General features: G+C 42.0%; 1 protein-coding gene across 1 annotated transcript in view; it reads right to left on the bottom strand.

Moving 5' to 3' along the window:
* Nucleotides 1–288: 288 nt before the first annotated feature.
* ppl (periplakin) overlaps nt 289–21493 on the bottom strand; it is a 90925-nt gene continuing 69720 nt past the window's right edge. Inside the window, exons 12-23 of the mRNA XM_086000650.1 lie at nt 20107–20261; nt 19073–19170; nt 18015–18044; nt 15732–15889; nt 14369–14547; nt 13429–13567; nt 12479–12672; nt 11300–11450; nt 9251–9334; nt 8190–8300; nt 5400–5492; nt 289–4674 (exon numbers count right to left, since the gene is read on the bottom strand). Coding sequence (XP_085856776.1) covers nt 1297–4674; nt 5400–5492; nt 8190–8300; nt 9251–9334; nt 11300–11450; nt 12479–12672; nt 13429–13567; nt 14369–14547; nt 15732–15889; nt 18015–18044; nt 19073–19170; nt 20107–20261 — 4770 coding nt within the window. The 3' untranslated portion in view covers nt 289–1296. The remainder of the gene's footprint in view (nt 4675–5399; nt 5493–8189; nt 8301–9250; nt 9335–11299; nt 11451–12478; nt 12673–13428; nt 13568–14368; nt 14548–15731; nt 15890–18014; nt 18045–19072; nt 19171–20106; nt 20262–21493) is intronic.

The raw sequence follows: 21493 nt of genomic DNA, 5'->3' as shown, positions 1-21493 counted from the left end.
CTAGTCCACAGTGTTCCCTCCACTGGAATATGAAATTAGGGTTTGGGGCCTTCCAGTCAAACTCACTGTTTTTAGTATACTCTTGTTCTGCCCCATTCCCTCATATGAAAACATCTTTGATTCCTAAAACAGAATGAATACATTTGCTCAAGTTTTTTCCATTTTGCTTTTGGGTCTTGGAGACTCAGTCCATTATTGCTAAATTCTTGAATTGCTTGTGGACAAAACTAAATCAATTCTGAAAATGTAGGGTGTTTCTTTTTAGGTATCCAATAAAACAAACACAGATTTAAAAAAGGTCCTTTGCTGTTGAGCATCATGTATTAAAGCTCCCTTTCTTGACTTGCTTTAACTTTCTTAATATGTGTATTGCAAAAGTCAAAGGCCCCAAAATTCCTGGAACAGGAAAGGATGATATCAGCCAAGTGGGGAGACAGAATTTGAGGTGGAATCTGTCTATGATTGAATTCTGCTCTAGCCTTTTAAATTCCGGTAGGTAGGACCATGGGTGAATCTTCTGCCTGGTCCCCCACTACATCAAGAGCTTCCTCAGGAAATTCTCTTTCCATCCTTGAAAGGCCTCAATGAACTCACACCCATGAAGGCCTTCTGAAAGGCCCCAAACCTTTACTAGACTAAAGTAATTGATCTCAGACAGAACCAATTACCCTGTCTGGAAGCTAAGTGGCTCCTTTTGGAGCTGAAAACTGTAGGCAAGTCATTTCTTCTTCGGTTCCATTGAGCCTCAGGGAACCTCAAGGGCGGATCAAGCTAGGCCAGGGCGGTGCAGCTGATATGCTCTTGCAGGTGTTGGAGGCCCACCCCAGCCATGTAAACAATCCTGTTCTCAGGGGTTGGGATGGAGTCTCTGGCTTAGGGCTAGGGTGGGCAGGGTTTCCACACCACCGAGCACAGCCGGAGAGTGCCCCCCCCCCCCCCCCAGTAATTTTGGGGGCCAAATTATTGGTAGATATTATGCACAAGGTTCAACTGTGACATGGGGCAACTTATGTTGGTTTTCTTTAAATATGTTACTGTATTTAAAACGTATGCAATGGAGATCAGAAATAAATTTATTTTAAGATATAAAAGCTTTCAGAAAAAATAATCCTGAAGTATTAGTAATAGTAGTTTACATTAATATTGGCTTTAATTCAGGTAGCTTCCCCCCATCCCGAATAAATTCAACTGGTTTCATCCAATAGTTCTAATACAGCATTCTTTTGTTTTCAAGGTGGTCTGTAAGTTGATAGCTATAGACGATTGCGCAATGATCTTTGCATGAAGATAAAGGCATTAGCGAGATTTGGAGGAGACAGGTAGCAGCAGCAGCCCAGTTTCCTGGTCAGTGATGGATATATCCAAAGCTTCCTTGTAATTAATGGGATGTTTGCTAATAGGGTCCACCAGATCGTTAGGGTAAGAGGTGTCATCTTTGAGTTTTTTGGCCACATCGTCATCTATTAGACCAGATGATATTGCTTTTGTTAGCGAATTTTTATCAGATGTGAGAGGGTCAATCAGACCTCCAGTTAAGTATTGTGCTTCGAGATATCGTTCTGTAGCCTCAGGGTAAAGCCAGCCACGTTCTGCAGCCTTGGCAGCTGAAAGCAATACCTTGGTTTTAGGATCTTCAATACCTGTGTAGGCACTCTCTGCACTGGATAGCTTCGGTACGAGTGCATAATCAATCAGGCCAAGCTCTGCAGCCTTCTTCACATTGTACTTACTGCCATCATTCACGTAGATAATTCCACCAGTTGCAGCTTGGGCCTCCAGAAGCCTCAGAGCAGTGTCTGAGTTAATAAGATTTCGGTTAGCCGCATTGGTGATGGACATTTTACTGTCTGTGTCTACATCAAATATACCTCCGATTGCCTGCAGTTTTGCTTTGGTCGAAGGGAAAGACTGTTGCTGGCTAGAACTTGTGGAAGAGATTGACTGATCACTATCTGCTTTATTGATGTTGTTGAAGATAGCTGGAGGTGTCGCATGTTTAGGTGATTCTTCAATTTTTCCTGACACCAGGACTGCAAATTCTTGGATTGGAATTTCCTTATTCAAGTACTGTTTAAACTGTTTCTCGGTAATCTTTCCCTTCTGTAAAGCCTCGTCAATGGAATACTTCTCTCCAGATTTTCGGTCATGGAGGACTGAGGAAATGCCAGAAGGACCTTTTACTGTTATCTCCTCCCAGTCACATTCCTGATTTTGAAGGTTGATAAACATGTCCCAGTTGATGAGGCCAAGACTATAGGCCTCCTGTGGAGTCATTTCTTTGCCAGTATCTGGATCTATTACTACAATGTGACGTTTTAAACTGTTCTCCCGCTGTTCTCTATTTATTTTCAGTGAGGCTAATTGCTTCTCCAAATTTGCAATTTCATTTTCTTTGGATGATGTTGTCCGCTTTAGATCATCCAGCTCTCTTTGTAGTGATGCAATTCGAGACTCCATAAGATCTGCACCTGGCATTGACTTTTCTGACTTGACATCTTGGGTTTGTTGAACGGTTACCTGTATGTCAGAATGCAGTCTTCTGTGTTCATTTACCAGATTTTGGTTTTCCCTCTGCAGATCGGTGATCTCCTCTCTCAAATGCTCTATGTCCTCCAGTGCCTTTGTATCCTTGAATTCAGTGTCTGACAGTTTAGCGTTCAGATGGTCAAGTTCATTTTGCAGGTCACGCTTTAGTTTTCCCTCTTCCTCTAAGTTTTTTCGAAGGCGTTGAACTTCCAATTCTGTCTCAGGATCTCTCTCTACTTGAACTTTCTCCGTAAAAATATTTTTTTCCTTGATTTTCTTTGTTTCAAGTTCTATCTGTTTAAGTTTTAGGGTATGAAGCTTATTTTCAAGTTCGTTTCGATTTATTTTTTCATCTTCCACGTGCAATTTAAGCAGGGAAACTTCTTTTTCTTGCTGTGGATCCTGCTTCAGCACCACCTTTTGTTTTATTATTACTTTATCTGTGACCTCCTTTTGTTTCTCTTCAAGGTCAATTAGCTTTATTCTTAATCTCTTGACCTCCAGCTCAGCATTACGCCGAGCCTGCTTCTCTGCCTCGAGTTCTTGCAGCTGTTCCTCCAAGTCGGATTTTCGAAGTTGTAATGTTTGGATCTGGGCTTTCAGATTTTCCTTCTGCCTTTTTTCCTGCTCAATTTCGCTTGCCAAATTACCACATTCTGCCTTCAAAGCTGGGTCCTGTTCGAGCTTCACCACTTCTTGTTGCACCACTTTCTCTCTCACTTGCGCTAGATCCTTCTTTTTCAGTTGGATGTTTTCTTCATTCATTGCTTTCTCTCTCTCTTGCTCCAATTGTTTTTCCTGTTCTTCTAACAGTTTGGCTCTAAGGAATGTCTCTTCTTCTTTGGTCTTTGGATTTTCACGGTACTGAAGGACCTCATTGACAACTTCTTTTGTTTGAATTTGAGGCTTACTATTCTTCAACATCTCAATCTCTTTTTCTAGCTGACGTATTTCTACCTCACATCTTTCCACTTGTCGTGATTTGTCCACTACCTCGTCCCTTAATCTCTCCAATTCTTGCTCAGTTTCAGGATCTGGTTTGTATTTTATGACTTCTTTTATGTTGTCTTTTATCTCAATTTTGGGACCTTTATCTCTTAAAAGGGTAATTTCATCATGGATACTTCTCAGCTGCAGTTCAGCATCATTGTATCTTCTCTGCTGCTCAATCAGATCAGTCCTAAGGTTAGCCACCTTAGCTTCAGCATTTGGATCAGGCCTGACAATCTCACGCACCTTTTCTTGAACAACAGGTTTTGACTTTTCTTCCTCAAGAATCTTGATCCTTTTCACAAGATCATTAATCTCTCGATCATGGGAACGTTTTTTGGCCATTTCATCCTCGTGTTGATGTCGGAGATTATGAACCTCCTTCTCCAAGTTGACATCTTTTTCCATCTTCAGTACTTCCTTCACCGTCACTTTCTCCTCCTCCTTGGCTTTTTCTCTTTGCAGTCGCACCAGCTTTTCCTGAAGCACTCTTAGCTCCTCCTCTTTCTGCTGCCGTAAGAGACTTTCATGTTGTTTATTGTCCCGGAGACGGTTAAACTCTGCCTCTAACTGTGGGTCATTTTTTACTTTGAACACCTCTTTCTCTGTGATTTTCTCATGCTCCTTGCTTTTCTCTTCAGTCAAAATGCGGAGACGTTTCTGAAGCAGCAAAATGTCACTTCCCTTTGCTGATTTTTGCCTTTTGATGTCTTCAAGCTCCTCCTTGAGTCTCAGTATCTCATTTTCCTGATCCTTGTCCTGTTCAATTCGAAGAACCTCCTTGACAACATATTGCTTTGCAGGGTCTTTCTTTTCTTGTTCCAGAGAAAGTAGCTTGCGGCGCAAGATCTCCAGCTCATTCTCTAAGGTTTTGCTTTGCATCTGCTCATCTGCTAATGCTACCTGAACCCTGTGCATCTCCTCACCTAGCTGGGGATCAGCCATCTTTTTGACAACCTCTTTCTTGACCAATGACCCCTTGACCGTTTGACTCTCCAGGGCTGAAATTTCTTGCTGTACTTTCTTTAGTTCATTCTCCACTTCTTCCCTGTGTTGCAGCTCATCTTTCAGTTGTTTATCCCGTTTGTAGGAATCATTAGGCGCTGCTGCAAAGTTTCTGGATTGAACCTGTTGCTGGATCTGTTCCATTTCTGGTTGCTAAAATAAAAAGAAAAGAACAATCTAATGAACTCAAGGCATATTTTACAATGGGAGCAATTGATGGCGGGTCAGGTGGGAAAGTTGTTTTTTTTGACAGCGGGATACCAATAACTTCACAATTAAAGTACTTTTTAAATTATGTTCTTGATTGTATTTGTAGATGGAGTCATATTACTTAATATTATTTAAATATTTCTTTGTCACTCATATATAACTTTTATTATATTATTGTACGGTAAAGATTCAATACCCACTATGTTAGATTAAACTTAAAATTTAATGTGGCCAGGGTCCCTTTAAGGATCCCGGCTTAAAACGCGTCATGAATGACGTCACCAGACCCGCTCCATCTCATTGGGCCGGGTAACGCGCTGGGTGGGCTTAATAGGCCCTATTAAGGTAAGTTCATTTTCTGCAGCGGGATGGAGTCAGCAGCGGGGTCGCGACTCGCCACAGGCACCGCTTGCACCGGACCCGCCAAGGTAAGGAAAATTCCGGCCAATGACTCCAATTATGTATTTGGTTAAATATTAGGCACTGGTGCCTTTTTTGCTGGATGACGATTCTGGAGGACATTTTTGGTAAACCCTTGGTTAATCTTCAGCCTAATATCAACTTCAGTAATCAATGTATGATAGGAAGCTGTGGATTTTGGCACCATCCAATTCCTTTTTTCATTAATCTTTTGATTTTAACAAATATGTATTACAAGAGACTGTTACCTGTTTCAGCAAGCCTTGTGCAAACTCTAAGTTCCGCATACGCTGATTGTTCACAGCATTCACTGCTGAAAATTTGGTGGCTAAGGCGGTTTCCTGTGGATTGACAACACAATATTTTCTCAGAGGTCAGGTATAGAAAGTAATGTCTACGTTTCAGATACTTACTTAGTAAGTATAATATATGTTATAATGCAAACTGCATTCTAGAAGAAGGCTGGCTAAAATGCTAACTTTTAAAATGTTATATTTAATGTATATTTATAAACAATGAGTCCATTACAATACAAAGTGTCAACTGTATTTAAAAATAAGTTACTTCATGTTGGTTTCTTCAGACCGGGAGCTGGGAATTCATAACTTCCTTCTAATCTGCAGAATTCCCTTGCTAATTATAATCTCTAATTGGCCTATTTATAGCAATTTGTGGCCTTAAGGGACAGGTCAAGATAAACGCAGCTACATCTTACCAGCAAAATAATACATTATGTATTACACAGTACAACGCTCTTGTCATTAGTACATGGTTATGGCATTACAATTTACCGTAACCAACACCATGAGAGACCCACTAGCTTAAACAAAATTGTATGATAATTGTTAGCTCTGCTGTTTCAGAGGACAGTTTCTCAATTATTTAATCCCAAGAGCTTGTGTTTCTTCAAGATGCACTGCAGCAACTCGCCAAGGCTTCTTCGGCAGCACCTCCCAAACTCGCGACCTCTTCCACTGAGAAGGACAAAGGCAGCAGGTGCATGGGAACACCACCACCTCCAAGTTCCCCTCCAAGTCACACACCATCCTGACTTGAAAGTATATCGCCGTTTCTTCATCATCATTGGGTCAAAATCCTGGAACTCCCTCCCTAACAGCACTGTGGGAGTACCTTCACCACACGGACTGCAGCGGTTCAAGAAGGCGGCTCACCACCAACTTCTCAAGGGCAATTAGGGATGGGCAATAAATATTGGCCTTGTCAGCAACGCCCACATCCCATGAAAGAATTTTTTTAAAAGACATATATACAAGATGGTAATTGTATGGCAGAGGTTAATCTTGGAATACTACTTTAATTAAAACTGTGGGAGTAGGGCAAGGGGACACAGGTTCAACTAATAAAAAGGCAACTTTTCACACAGAGAGTGATTAATACTTGGGCCAGGAATTTCCTCAGAGCTGCTCCCACTTCACTTCAATTACAACGGTGAAGTGGGATCAGCGCTAAGGATTTTCCCGGTCTTGGAATGGATTTCCAGGCAGAGCGGTGGAGGTGAGAACTCTGGAACCATTTAAGAAGCAACTCGATGCAGCAAGAGTAGGATGCCCCCGGATGAACGAATTAAGATGGACCAAATGACCCTTCTTATCTGTAAGTGTCTTGTATGCACACTGATGCTTCCCAAAGTGTTTGCAGCGTTTGCACATAGACTTTGTGCCTTGGCTTGTTGGCTCGTTGAATGTTTAAGACCAGGAATATTTAGAGGGAGAGAAAAAAATCTACTTCAGGGGCAAAAGTATTCAACGTCAAAGTTCAGTCTTTAACATGCAAACTGTGAGATCATCTAGTCAACCATCTGTATGTTGTATAGTTTTCCTATTACCACAGAACACAATTTCCTGATGGCCCAGAAATTCGGGTCCCAACGCGTGAGTACGCACGGGGTACTCACGCGTAGGCCCATCGAAAGTGCCGGTTTCGTGCATGCGCGGGAAACCGACACTTCCGTTCCCCTGAAAGAAGGGGTTGAGAGGTGGAACGCGTGCGCCGGAGAGGCAGCGCGTGCGCATCGAACTTACGTTTTTTTTGCAGGTTTCTCCGGGAGGGTAAGTCTCCAGCAGTTACACTTTTAAAAAGCAGGCGCAAGGCCTGCTTTTAACAAGGTAAGTGGTGAATTAATTAAAATTAAAACATTTTTTCCACAGGTTTATTATTGTTAAATACTTTAAAGAAAGGTAAGTTTATTTTTAGCCCCGTTAGAAAATGTAATTAATTTTTTCAAAAATTTAAATTATTGTTTAAAATAGTTATTTCATATAATTTATAGTTATTTTTAAAATGTGATGTATTTATTTGAAGATTTAGTGATGTTTTGGGGTTTATAGTATTTATAGGTTTGACAGCTCTTCCTGTCAAACTTATGAATGAAGCATTCCCTGCTACCATTGGCTCTCCATGGCCCACGTGATCCCAGGGGACGCATCGAACTAACTGCGCCCCTGGGATACGCAAGCACTGCGCGCCGGCAGTTGGAGGAGGCCCAGGATCGGAATCCCACGGGGGTCCACAGCTCAACGGCCGGCGCGGTAGGTAAGTGCAGGTCGGGGGCTTGCACCCGCGGGAAGCCCCCGACCCGAATTTCTGGGCCAGTGATTCTTTTCACTTCAATAAATAAAATCTTAGATACTAAACACAACTCTCAAGATTATGCATAAGCACTAACAAATTTTTGTGAATATATTCAGCTTATAAATACTCTTTTTTTCCCCCCAAACAGCCATGTATATTCATATGACTGGGTTGAAAAAAATTCAATTTATTAAACTTTTTTGAAAATCATAAATTTCTGAAATCTATTTTTTTGTCTGTACTTAGTATTGCAAAGTGTAACCAAACAGTTAGGTGATAACTTTAAAATAGTTTCCATTGCCATGTCTGAGAATGAACTGTCTGTGCTGTTTCTATCTCCCATCGTTAAAACATACAATTTAAGCAATTCAATCAACTGAAGTTTGCATCAGGGTTTCAACATAGTGTACATTTTTGTTACACAGACAATATCATAAAATAATTACCTCATCTTTAATCTTGTCAGCTGGTGATGTGAATTTTGTTTTTTTGGAGGATGTTTGCACATTGTCTGGGTTGATCAGTGACTTAAACACCTCAGCCTCAAGTTCGTAATCCTGTGATCAGGCCATGAGAGACACAGAGACGGAGACAGAAATAAAAAGAGGGAAAAAAGTGTGAATGATATTCTTTCTTGCATTTATAAATTATGAAGAGTTGACTAACCTTCCCAGAAACTTATAAAACCAGACACTGTGGCCTAGAAAATCGGGGGTGGGGGGGGGGTACCCATTACTGGATCACTCCACATGCCTGAGTGATGCAGTATGGTGTCCGTCACACTTCTGGCTCGCAAAAAGTGTGCACTTCCAGTCCGTCATTTTGGAGGCTTGAGGCTATTTAGCGCTCAAAAACAGATGCTGTGCGGCCAAATTTCTAGACCTATAAATTAATTCTCCCACCTACTTCTGTGTGTTATGTTCTGGAAACATCAAACAGAAAATCTAGATTAAACCCATGATCCCACCCACTGTCCCACCCATATCCTGCCACTTGTCTACATCAGAACTTGGGAAAAGATAACTCTAGTTATGAATAATCTACAGACTACAGGAAACTTTGTGATATCCGGCACTGACGGGACCGAGCTGTTGCCGATCTATCAAAACTGCCGGACATACAAAGTTAATGTTGAAGCATACGGAGGTTTTCATCTCCGTATCTGACAACAAACACTGTTGCTTAGCAACAGCTTCTAAAGAGTCGGCTGCAGCTGCAAGCGTCTCTAGCTGAAGCTGTTGCTATAGCTACAGACCTTGCAGTGGCTGACTGGGAAAAAAAAAGAACGAGATCTAAAAAAACTTACAGAAAACGGCTCCTGATTTTTGCTGTTAGATCGAGTATTCCGGACATACAACCTCCGGATAAACCAAAGTTTCCTGTATAAAAAGAAACTAATCTTCCAGTACAATGGACCCAATATAAAAACAGCAATGCTTGCAGCCACCATTCTTATCGAACTGACAGTCTCCTCCTCAGTATATCAGTTTACAACTTAATTTCTTACCTTGGCTGCCTGCTGATATTGCTGTGCATTATCGGTTGCTTTCACAAGTTCGGGCTCCTTGTTGGTAATATCTGTTAAAACGCGCTGTTTGAAAAGGTTAATAAAATTAAAGTTAACACTGAGAATAATGTAACTCACTGGAGGTCAACTATAAATGATGGTCTTTGTTAATAAAATAGGCTGTATGGAAGGATTTGTTTCTAAAATCAATGTTGTATGGGAAGGAAGAAAAACCTCAATTCGGAGTCTCTAATCTTCCATCCCCCTGGTACATTAAACCTCTACTGATTAAATGTTCAAAAATAAGCTTCTCAAAAACAGACATATGTTGTGAAATCATTATGAATCCAATTCCATGTAACTATTTCCAGGCCTTAAATGCTTCATGGGGAATAAGCAATCTCTTCAGATTAAGTTTGGATAAAATAGTGGAAGCAGCTGCAGGGAACGACAGCTCTGGTCTCCATTGACTTGGCACTGGAGAGAGAGTCAACCTGATGACATTTTGTCAAAGCCCCTCACATGAGGACCTGAATCGGGCAGTTGGTGATGAGCGAGCCTGGATGGGGCCATGCTGAAGGTGGATATCCGCTGTATAGCTCACAAGCAGACAGAGATTTGGTATTGACATTTGCTGGAAGGCGTTACTCAAAGGACTATTATGAGAAAATGTGCTTTATATAACCAGGATTCTTCACCTACTATAAGTGGGTTGCAAGAGAGGCAAAAAGCTACTGCTGAAGCTTTGCATCTCCAACTGTTGACACCACTGTGTCGTTGGAATTTGGAGTCCAGGAGATCAGCATCCATGAGCAAACTTCCGCTACTTAAATTCAGCTCCCTTTTATTCTGGCAACAGACTTGCAGGCACCCAAACAAAATTGGGTCTACAAGATCAAACACTGGTCTACCTGAATCCAAATTAAAAATGTACCTATATAAAAGCAGCTTTAAGCACAGAAGTGGGTTTCTACACGTCAGGCACATGTCTGGCCAAAGGAAAACAACTCGGACAAGTGGCTTTGGCATGTTCATGTAAATAAGATCAACGGAATATCATTTCTATATTCTGCCTGGCAGATTCAATGCAATCTCATAAAACAAGTTGCCCCATTTATAAATATGCAAGAAACAATGGGGGAAGTTAGTCACTTCTTTAATACATGTGCACAAGTCTGAAAATTCACTGAGGTTGTGCAAGTAGAGCTTTCAATACAAGTGCGATCCTTTCACACACACAGTGACTGGTATGGTTTATAAAGGGTTCTTGATTGGCAAAGACTAATTATAGAGTTACACAAATATTTTGTAATTCCAAAAATCAACCTGAGCCAATGATTTGTCTTTTAGAAGAACCCTAGACTGTCTGGCATGGAGAATAGGGCATTCTGAGAACTAAAGCCCAGATTTAACCCAGGGGATGAGTGCGACATGTGGGGACTGTGGCAAGCGGCAAGCTGGCATGACAGCACCATGTGAATCCCGGGGAGATTTTAACTCCCGGGCCTCCTTTCAATGTTGGATGTCGGACTTCCATCTGAACCCGGTGGGAATCGCTATCTGGCCGGTGGGCAGGAGTGGTATTTTGGGCAGCAGGAGGCTTCTGCTGGGAACTCGAGGGAACAGTCCTGTGACAACCACCTTTCCCGGATCCAAAAACTGTGCAGTTAAAATGGCAGTGGGCAGGCGGGATTGCGCAGAGAACGCAGCGAGAAGCACGTAGGCGCCATTTTAACCTGCCTGCCTCCTTCCCGTCAAGCGAGCAGGGCTAAAGTTGGGCCTTAAGCCTCTCTGCAAAAATGCCCTACCATGGTGGCACAAACCTTTACGAGTCCCTCCTTAAGGATGGAGCAAATATATGAATGGACAACTACAGACATTGTACCCTGTGCCATCAAGCTAATTTGTTTTGTGTTTCTTTTACAATTGAAACAGAAACTCAAATGAAAAAAGATCTTGAAATATTTTCAATATCCCACGCTGATTATTAGTTGGATATTAATCAATCATCAAGTATATGTGTAGTTCCACATTGATTAAACTTTGTACCATTTGATGCTTCAGTTTATTATCAATAGTCTTGGCACTGTCTGTTTCCCGTGGTTCGTAGTTAGGTATGTTAGAGAGCCAGCTGTCCAAACCATCACTACTAGTCCGGAAATCGGAGTATGCAGTCTTGGCCTTTTGTAGATTTTCAGACCTGTTTAATAGAGGACAAGAAAGTGAAGGGATGTGCTTGCTATATTAATTTCCTCTGAATTAACACATTAAAGAGGTATTAAATGAGAAAATGGCACTTAAAAAAAAAACTGTTTTAAAACTAGATCTGCCAACCAGTCCACATCCATGTTAAAGCTTAGTCATGAAATTAAATTTACATTTGAAAAAAATTAGTCAACACAAATATTAGTTGTAGTGCTGCAAAAGTAATCTGGCAATTATAGGCCTGTCAATCTAACTGGGTCCTACAAGCAACTTCCTTTAAGGATTCAAATGAAGAGGGGGAGGAGACAACAAAATGAGAACAGTCTCCTTCCTTGGCGGTGAACTGGCATTTAACCATATTACAGCTCATGAGAAAAATGGAATCAAAATGTTTCCTTATGTCCAATCATTATGTCCTATTAAAATAAACTGACGTAGAAGAATATATCCAGATTTGCTAAAGTATTCTTTTTAAACACTCATTGCCAATTAACAGGTTGTTCATTGCCTGGTATGGACTGCTTCTAATGGCCAGGAATATTAAATATCCATTTATTCAGCAGTTTCTAAACTTGAGCACGTAATCCAGGCTGACACTCCAGTGCAGTACTGAGGGAGCACTGCACTGTCGGAGGTGCCATCTTTTCAATGAAACATTAAACCGAGGCCCTGTCTGTCCTCTCAGGTGGACATAATAGATCCCTATTTCAAAGAAGAGCAGGGGAGTTATCCCCGGTGTCCTGGCCAATATTTATCCCTCAACCAACATAACAAAACAGATTATCTGGTCATTATCTCAGTTGTTGTTGTAGTATTATCTCATTGTTGTTTGAGACCTTGTATGCTCAAGTTGGCTGCTGCGTTTCCTACAACAGTGGCTACATTTCAAAAGTACTTCATTGGCTGTAAAGCACTTTGGGACGTCCTGAGGTTGTGATGGGCGCTATATTGATGCAAGTTCTTTCTTTAATTGGCAGATCAATTGTCAGCAAACCTGATTATTGAGATAGAATAGAAACCAACCGGCTGTCCAGTTGCTTGTTGAGATTGTCGTAGCGTTGGTTGAGTTTTTTGACCTCGGCTTCCTGTCGCTCGACGTCTGGGCAGTGCTCCCGAAAGTTGTCGGTCAGCACATTGCAGGTTCTCTTTACTGAATTCAAATTCTGCTCAGCTTCCTGCAGGATTGGTTTCTTGGATTTGAGCTCTGAGCGCATGGCCTATTAGAAAAGTAAAATGCTGGGTTATATAAACAATTAAAATGCAGTGACAGATCAAGAAGTGTTTTCACTACCTGCGACACCACTTCTACTCCCTAACCCCAATCCTAATCTGAGGTGTTAGCATAACTGTGGAGCATTAAGTCTTGTGTAGCAGAAACCAGCCAGAAACTTAATATAATCAGTCTGGATTAATCTTGGAAGGGAAAGTAAGCTTTTGGTGCACAGACAATAAGGAGATAGAAAGACTGAAAGTTACACAGGACAAGATGGTGGAAATGAAAATAAAATAAAATCAGGATGTGAGAAGGCAATAAGAAGGAAAAATTGCAAACCAAGGGAATTCAAATTAGACTGTATTTATCTCATTGCACAGAGAAATAAAATGGAGGAACTAGAAACATTGATGAAAATAGATATCCATGACCTAATAGCAGTAACTGAAATATACTGCAGCTAGGTCAGGATTGACAATTACACCTTCTGCGTTATAAAACTCTCAGGAGGGATAGGGAAGGAAGACAATGGTATCAATTAGAGGCAATATCACAGCACTAAAGCACAAGGATTTAAATAGAGATGTGCTCCAAACAGAATCCTTTTGGATTGAATTGAGGAATGGCGAGGGATTAGTCACATTACTGGTGACAAAAAGGGGAGATTAGAAAGGCTATTTCTTGGGTTTAAACTCCTTTATGGAGTAGGCCATCAGGGCTACACTGTATTTGAGTATGTATCTTAGGATGTAGTACTCACGTCAAGCTCCTTCTTCTTGGTATCCAGTCCCCAGATACTATCTGGAACTGTTTGATCCTTTACCAATTTGTTTTCGTATTCTGACAGCGAGTTTCTGCCTTTCTGTAGGGTGTTCTCCAGCTTGTTAGCAGCCTGAGCTCTGCGAAGAATTGCATGTTAGTGTGCCTGTTATTTTGTATTTTGGACAAAGGATCACATAACAAAAGTAAACCAGCATCAAGTACAAAAGTAAGGGGAAAGCTAAGTATGCAGTACATATCTGGATTAATTCACCAAGCTCATGCTCCCAGCAGGAGCATTGCTCAGTGGGATCCTGGACTGGAAACAGGGCTACAGCACTGTAGCCCCACTTCTACAACCTGTGATCCTTCCAAGCACGCCTCCCTGCTACGAGCAAGGTATCAGTGAATTTACCCTGTAATGTGAATGACAATGTTGGTTCACATATAACTAGGTGTGCATATTAAATGAATATGTCTGATTGTACCAAATGCATAGAGGGTTACCTTCACCCAGTGTATAATAAAGTAACATACAATTTTTTGGGGAGGGAAAAGGGGCTGGGAGGCATTTTGCAATTTTCGTCATGACTTCAATGGAAAAGAAAATTGGGCAGGGTGTAAAATGGGCTGACAATTCGATATTGCCTGTTTTACACTCAGTGTGTGTTTGTAAACAAATAAAAAAGGTTAGCTAGACTTGTTTTTATGAAGACAGAATCCATTTAATGATTGACCTAGAAACCACAATATCCAGACTTGGCAGTACCCCAAAATTTCCATCTATAAGATCATTCCTACCCAACATCAACCTCTCTGCCCAGACGTCCCTTTATAGATTGTGCACTGGAATAATCTGTGGACTCTAACTCAGAGATTGCCCTTCAGAGTTTGTCCCATACTCTGTGAAAAAGCTTGTTTACCACAACAATGTTACTTACTTCTCTTGAGAGCAGTTGAGCAGGAGGCTGACCTGGTCAAACTTGTTGTTTGTGTCATCCAGTTTGGTGCGAAGCTGAGGTGCACCAGCTACTTGTGGGTACTGTGCAAGAAAACCCTGGCATTCTCTTTCTTTCGACATCTTTGTTATTTCAATTTGGCCAACGGAACCACTGATGTTCTAGAGAGAAACAGATTTTTTAAAAGAACAGGTTCAATACCATTCACATTTCAGAAGTGTTCATCCACTTAAAGCGACCTACTCCCTCCAAAAAAAAAAAAATCAACTCCCTAAAACCCATCTAACTCTCATAGAAACTATTTAGTACAAGGCAGGTTTTTTTAAGCAGGGAGGCAGGCTGATCTGGGTCAAAGACAGTTTACTGACAGCCATCAAAGTTGCTATACGCTCAAGGATATGTGAAGACAGTGCAGTGAGCTAACTGTCCATTCAACATTGAGTATTATGAGAGAGCTCATCTAATAGGCCAACTCCCAGCAACAGGTGAACTAGCACAGCATTGTGTCAAGAAGTGGCCCCTCTACTGCACCATCAAATTTAACATGATGGCAAACACAAGATCACATGTCCAAGAGTTCAACAATATGACCGGAAAACAGACCGTCACAAAACATCTGCAAGATTTCTAAAATAGATTACTAAAATTGGATTTTATATTTGTAAAATGCAATTATTGTCCTCATAATCTGAGTTCAAACATTCTGACTGAGCCAGTGATCATCATTACTAAACTGAAGTCTTTCTCCTTCTCCCTCGCGCACCCCCATTTAAAAATTAGCATTACGGTATTGGCATCTGAACATTGAAAGCTATGAGTATCACAACACTGCCCATTGTTGATCATTGATATTGACATGCAGAAACAGTCATCGATTTACACCCAGACTCAAACATCTCAAAAGAACATGTAGTTTATGTGAATCAGCCTTGGCTCAGTGGTAGCAGCCTTGCCTCGGAGCCAGAAGATTGACGGTTCAATCTTTCCTCCAGGATTTAAGTGCATAATCTAGGTAGATACTTCAGTGCTACACTGTTGGAGGTGCTGTCTTTTGAATGATATGTCTGCCCTCTCAGGTGGATCTATAAGATCATATTGCATTATCTGAGTGCTCCTGGTATCCTGGCCAACAGTTATCTCTCAACCAACACCACCAACACAGATTGTCAATGAGCTCAATTCCATTTGTGAGACCTTTGTGTAAATTGGCTGCTGCATTTCCTACAATATTACACTTTGAAAGTACTTCAAAGCTTGACGCGCTTTGAGATGTCCTAAGGTTGTGAAAAGCGCTATTTAAAATGCATATTCTTTCTTTATCATGAACCCTAGAAACTGAGATTACCTTTAAATCCTGAATTCGGTCCTTGCTGTCCTGGATAGGCTTTTTCTGTTCCAGTGGTGGTCGTGTACAGGACTGGATTCCCTTCTCCTGTTTGGCCACACTGTTCTGAATTTTATCCAAGTCAGATAGCAGTTTCAGACATTGATTGTCCTGGGAGTCTGACCACACATAATGAAATAGTTAGAATATTGGACTTACACGGAGCTTCACCGTGTCTCCCTGTTACTTTCCCACTTGCTGAATATGACGCAGCTCACTTCAAACCATCTGGAATAAAATCACTTTGTACAGTCCCTCCCCATTTAGTTAATGCTAGTCCATTCCTTGTAGCCTTGATAAATGTTTCTTCTAAATAATCTAGTCCATTAAGATTTCAGCTACTTCACACTGTCTTCGATCTCAACAGGCAATTTGCAGCAAACCATTATAACTGGATGGATTTCAATGTTTTCGCAGGAGAGGAAGGGAGCTTGTAGCATGTACCACTGTGGGCATTTAATCCCATCCGTCAGAGGAAATACAGTGAAGCTAAAGCAAATTTAAATCTTGGGTGACTCTATTGAGCTCAGATCATCCTGAATCCAAAGTTAGTACAGTTGCTATGTGGCTGTAGTATAAAGGGGGATTCAGATCACTTCCCAATCTTTTTGCATAAGGCCAAAGGAAGAAAATCCCAAGCGACTGCAGAATCACTTTTCACTTACAATCAGGTTTAGTATCAACTTATGCTGATCATTACGTAAAGCTCACTAAAACATTGTTAATCCACAATACCTCAGAAAGGATTATAACAGAAATTCTGTTAGCGTGGTGGCTTTTGCATTCATTTTGCAACTTGTGCAGCAGGGAAATGATTTACTCTAATGGCCTACTTTTGTTAAAATTATACTTGAATTTAACAATAATCCATTTGTTTAATTTACAAAAGACTCAACGAGTTATGGGTTATATTTTAGTGGCAGCTTGTATAAGTACTATTGATCAAGTTTTGATTTTATCTGAGATGACGAGTGGATTAATTCACTCACTTTTAAGGCTTTGCTCCCTCATTGTGAATCATTTACAACAACAAGTTCTACTTCAACCAGTAGAGCAGGGTATTCTGGGTCACTACATCGGTGACACCCTGAAAAGATGGCAAGCGGCTAAGCTTAACTGCATTGAGATAAATTCCATTTTCATCCATCAACCATGTTCACCAAAAGCCAATCATTTCAAGATGTGAGCCAGAAATCACTGTATCCACAGTTAATGACAAGATGGCTACCAGCACATAAATAAATTAAGAGACTGCTTTCCCCAAACTGATATCCGCACAAACAGGTAAGCATCTATGAAAATGTCAATCATAATTTCCACCAATTAAACACTGGGAAGACCAAAGCCATTGTCTTCGGCCCCGGCCATGAACTCCGTTCCCTTGTCTCTGATTCTATTACCTGCTCTGATCACGGTCTCAGGCTGAACCAAAATGTTTGCAACCTTGGTGCCTATTTGACCCCGAGCTGAGCTTCTGACCCCCATATCCTCTCCATCACAAAGACCGTCTGCTTCCAGCTCCATAACCTTGCCTATCTCTGCCCCTGCCCCAGCTGATCTCTTGCTGAGTCCCCCATCCATGCTTTTCTTACCTCCAGATTAGACTACTCCAATACTCTTCTGGTCGGCTTCCCATCTTTCACCCACCAGAAACTTGAGCTCATCCAAAACTCTGCTGCCCGTATCCTAACTCATGCCAATCACAGTCCCCCATCATCCCTGTGCCTGCTGACCTACATTGGCTCCCAGTCCACTAATGTCTCAATTTTAAAACTCTCATTCTCATGTTCAAATCTCTCCATGGCCTCACCCTTACTTATCTCTGTAACCTCCAGCCCTACAACCCTCCAAGAACTCTGCATTCCTCTGAATCTGGCCTCTTGTGCATCCCCCCCACTCGCTTCACTCCACCATAGAGCAGTGCCTTCAGCCATCTAGGTCCGAAGCTCTCGAATTCCCTCCATAAACCTCTCCGTCTTTCCACCTCTCTCTCCTCCTTAAAGACCTTCCTTAAAACCAACCACTTTAACCAAGCTTTTAGTCTCCCATCCGAACATCCTAATATCTCCTTCTTTGGCTTGGTGTTAATGTTCTCCTGTGAAGCGCCTTGGGATGGTTTCCTATGTTAAAGGCCCTACATCATTGCAAGTTGTTGGTGTTATTATAAATATAAAGCTAAAGTACAAAAAAGTCAAAAATTGTACTGTATACAATCCACTCGTGTAATAAGAAAATGTTACATACTTGACACGGGCACCACGGGGGTCTTCACCACTGTGAAGAAACAAGAAAAAAAGTAACAAAATTGTTTGAATAGATGAGTGTGCCAAACCAGTGCCATCAATATTAAAGACCTTCTCATGACCTGAAATACCCTAGACCCTACCCGAGACGAGTAAATGTTGGTATTCTGAAGGATTTGGGGGTCCTTCTACACGAATCACAGAAAGTTAACATGCAGAAATTAGGGAGACAAATGGTATGTTAGCCATTATTGCAATGGGGTTGGAGTATAAGAGTAAAGAAGTCTTGCTGCAATTATATAGGGCTTTGCTGAGACCTCAGGAGAGAAATTCAGTGTAGCTTCGATTGGGACACTAAAATTTTAAAAGTTGAAAAATTAGCGGCAGGCGCTAATCATTCTCACCTCCCGCAAAATTCAGTTTTAGCGCTCCAAGAAGGAAATGGAGCGCTAAATCAAACGCTAACCACTTCCCTTAGGGCGCTAAAGTCCAAGAGCGGGGCGGTAGCGGCAGAGCGCTGAACAATTTTAAGCGCATTGTAAACGGCACTCTTTCATCACAGAGGCTGCTTCCCCAGCTTAAAGGGAAGGGCCAATGATGCTGCACAAGCTAGTTGTCAGTCAGTTCTGTTTTGCAAGGTGACCTGGGCAACTGCCATCACAGCCCCAAACACTCTCACAAAAGTGGACGTCTTGCACCAATGAAACAATAAAGACTTTGCGCAGGCACCAAACTGGTGCAAATAATAAAGGTTGCGCTAGCTGAAAAGCATTCCCTTTAATTACCGCTCCCGAAGCGGCCAGCCGAGGTCACAACGCCTCCTCTTGCTGGCATTGTCAGCGCAAGGCGATAAAGCAGGGGGCGGGAGTCAATTTTCCATCTGGGGCGATAATGGCACGCTGCGAACTTTATGACATCACGATCTGCGAGGCACTAGAGGCCCAGGCGCTAAGAGTTAGCGTCGGCGGTAAGCCAGCACTGAAGTCCGCGGGCGTCGCTGCATTGCACTGATGGAAAAATTGTTGAATTGCCCAGTACCCTTTGAAAACTGCTTCTCACCTGGTTTGTTAACTGGTTTCAGCTCATTGCAACGCTTCTGGAAAACATTCTTGGCAGTGCTGCTCTTCTGTTTGACGCCATTGTACTGATTAGCGATGCTGGGGTGAAAGGTAACATTGAGAAATATATGAATCACTGATCGCTGGGTAAGGGAATTGGTCAATTTAAAACTATGGAAACACCAACACTTCACAATAAATTTTGATCAGATGATTGACATGATGGCGGATGGAATTGATCCTGCAAGTGAGAAGGACTACCTTCCTTGCCCCCATTTTATTTCTCTCTTCCTTTTTGGTTTGTCTCATACGATGCATCATCTCACAGTCAGGCTACAGTATTGAGCACAAGGTGTCCAGCCAACAGGAGGGAGAAAAGTAGCTGAGATCGCCACCTTGAGGCCCATTTCAGCACCAGCATCATTCAATACTGGCTCGCCATTGTACTGCGGGCATGGAGCAGTGGAGATGTCAGCTCTCCCGGGCAAAGCCTAACTTTTGGTCATGGGAAGATACAGGGAAAGAAATGGAGCTAAAATACATAAATATTAAACAGCTGATCTATTTTGTTACAGATCTGTGATAAGAATGGCATTACATGGCTATCAATAAAGTATCAGTTTGTTTAAAAAATAACGTGACTGGTCCACTCGAATCGTACCACTCACTGACTGAATCTGCTGCAATACGGGAGTTTGTGGTCACTTTAAGGGAGCAGGAGGGTGAATTTTGGAATAATGATGGCACTTATTTCCAAAGAAATTATCAAAAAAATCCGAAAATGTCATGTAAGCCAAATTATATTTAAAAAAACTGGCCGATTTTTTGATGCGTGCAGTAAATTCACAACACTAATTCCACTGGACTTCATAGAATAGCTCCTTTCACAGCCTTCTCTGAAAGCTGACTGCCATTGGCCATCTCTGGGGTACACTGTGGCTACTGAAATTCAAACACATATTGCAGATAAAGGGCCATTAAGTTCCCTTTCCAAGCCTTTTGGATATGCTCTTGGAGGTTGGTTTTAGGACTTACTCATCTCCAATTGTTATTGCCTTAGGGTCAGTTGGAGGAACTACAAAACAAACAGCAGGAGCCTTCTGCTTCTGTCCAGCTGTATCAACCACCTCCCAGTGGGCTCCATTGATGTTCTTATTCAGTGTGTACCTCTCCCCACGTTGGATATTTGTCTGTCAGGAGGGAGAACAAAGAATGATTTGCTAACAAATACTCACTTCCCAAATCAGTTTAAAACAGCCAACGTTTCACAGGGGTAATACTTTGGCCTTCCTGCTCTCCACATTACATGGAATTCACTAATCGATTTGCTGGTAGACGATCTGTTGCTTCCAATGGCAACTATCAGCCTGTGTCAGCCGCAGCTCAGTTGGTAGCACACAAGCCTCTGAGTCAGAAGGTCATGGGTTCAGAGTCCCACTCCAGGGACTTCAGCACAAAGATCTAGGCTGACACTCCAGTGCAGTGCTGAGGGAGTGCTGCACAGTCAGAGGTGCCGTCTTTCGGATGAGACGTTAAACCGAGGCCCCATCTGCTCTCTCAGGTGGACGTAAAAGATCCCATGGTACTATTTTGAAGAAGAGCAGCGGAGTTATCCCCAATGTCCTGGCCAATATTTATCCCTCAACCAACATAACAAAAACAGATTATCTGGTCATTATCACATTGCTGTTTGTGGGACCTTGCTGTGTGCAAATTGGCTGCCGCATTTCCCACATCACAACAGTGACTCCACTTCAAAAGTACTTCATTGGCTGTAAAGCGCTTTGAGACATCTGGTGGTCGTGAAGGGTGCTACATAAATGCAAGTCTTTCTTTTTTTTATGTCACCAAAACTTAAATCTTTAAATCTGAGATCGATAGATTTTTTTCTAGACATAGGTATACAAGGATATGGAGCCAAGGCAGGTGGATGGAGTTAAGATACAGATCAGCCATAATCTCACTGAGTGGCAGAACAGGCTCGAGGGGCTGAATGGCCTCCTCCTGTTCCTATGTTCCTAAAACTCTCCTTCAAGATGGAAGTTGCACTGGATGCCTCTGATGGCAAAGCTAAGTGGTTCTCTCCGGTGGCACTGCTGTCTTTTGCCACTCAGTTCAGCTCATGAACAGACTGCCCTCTCACCCTGCCCCCACCATGCGCTTCTAGCATTGCTGGCCCGTACAGCCTTGCGGGGAAGTTCCATTCACGTCTTCTTGCAAATTTCCTGATTGTCCATTGCTGCCAAATCCACACCACTGTTTAAATGGAGCAGATTCAACACCAATGAAAACCGACTTAATTTTAGGAACCACTTCCAATGCAAGTGCTCCTGTAATATAAGAGGGCCACATATCTCACACTGATAGTCAGCTGACTAGATTAGGCCACACTCAGCCTTGTAGCCTAACAAACAAAATAAAC

The sequence above is a fragment of the Somniosus microcephalus genome, chromosome 11 (assembly GCF_052327205.1).
Source record: "Somniosus microcephalus isolate GS21.2 chromosome 11, FLI_Smic_1.0, whole genome shotgun sequence".
In the NCBI taxonomy this organism is placed as follows: domain Eukaryota; kingdom Metazoa; phylum Chordata; class Chondrichthyes; order Squaliformes; family Somniosidae; genus Somniosus; species Somniosus microcephalus.
Note: the sequence above shows the minus strand (reverse complement) of the source record. Positions and strands in the feature narration are given on the sequence as shown.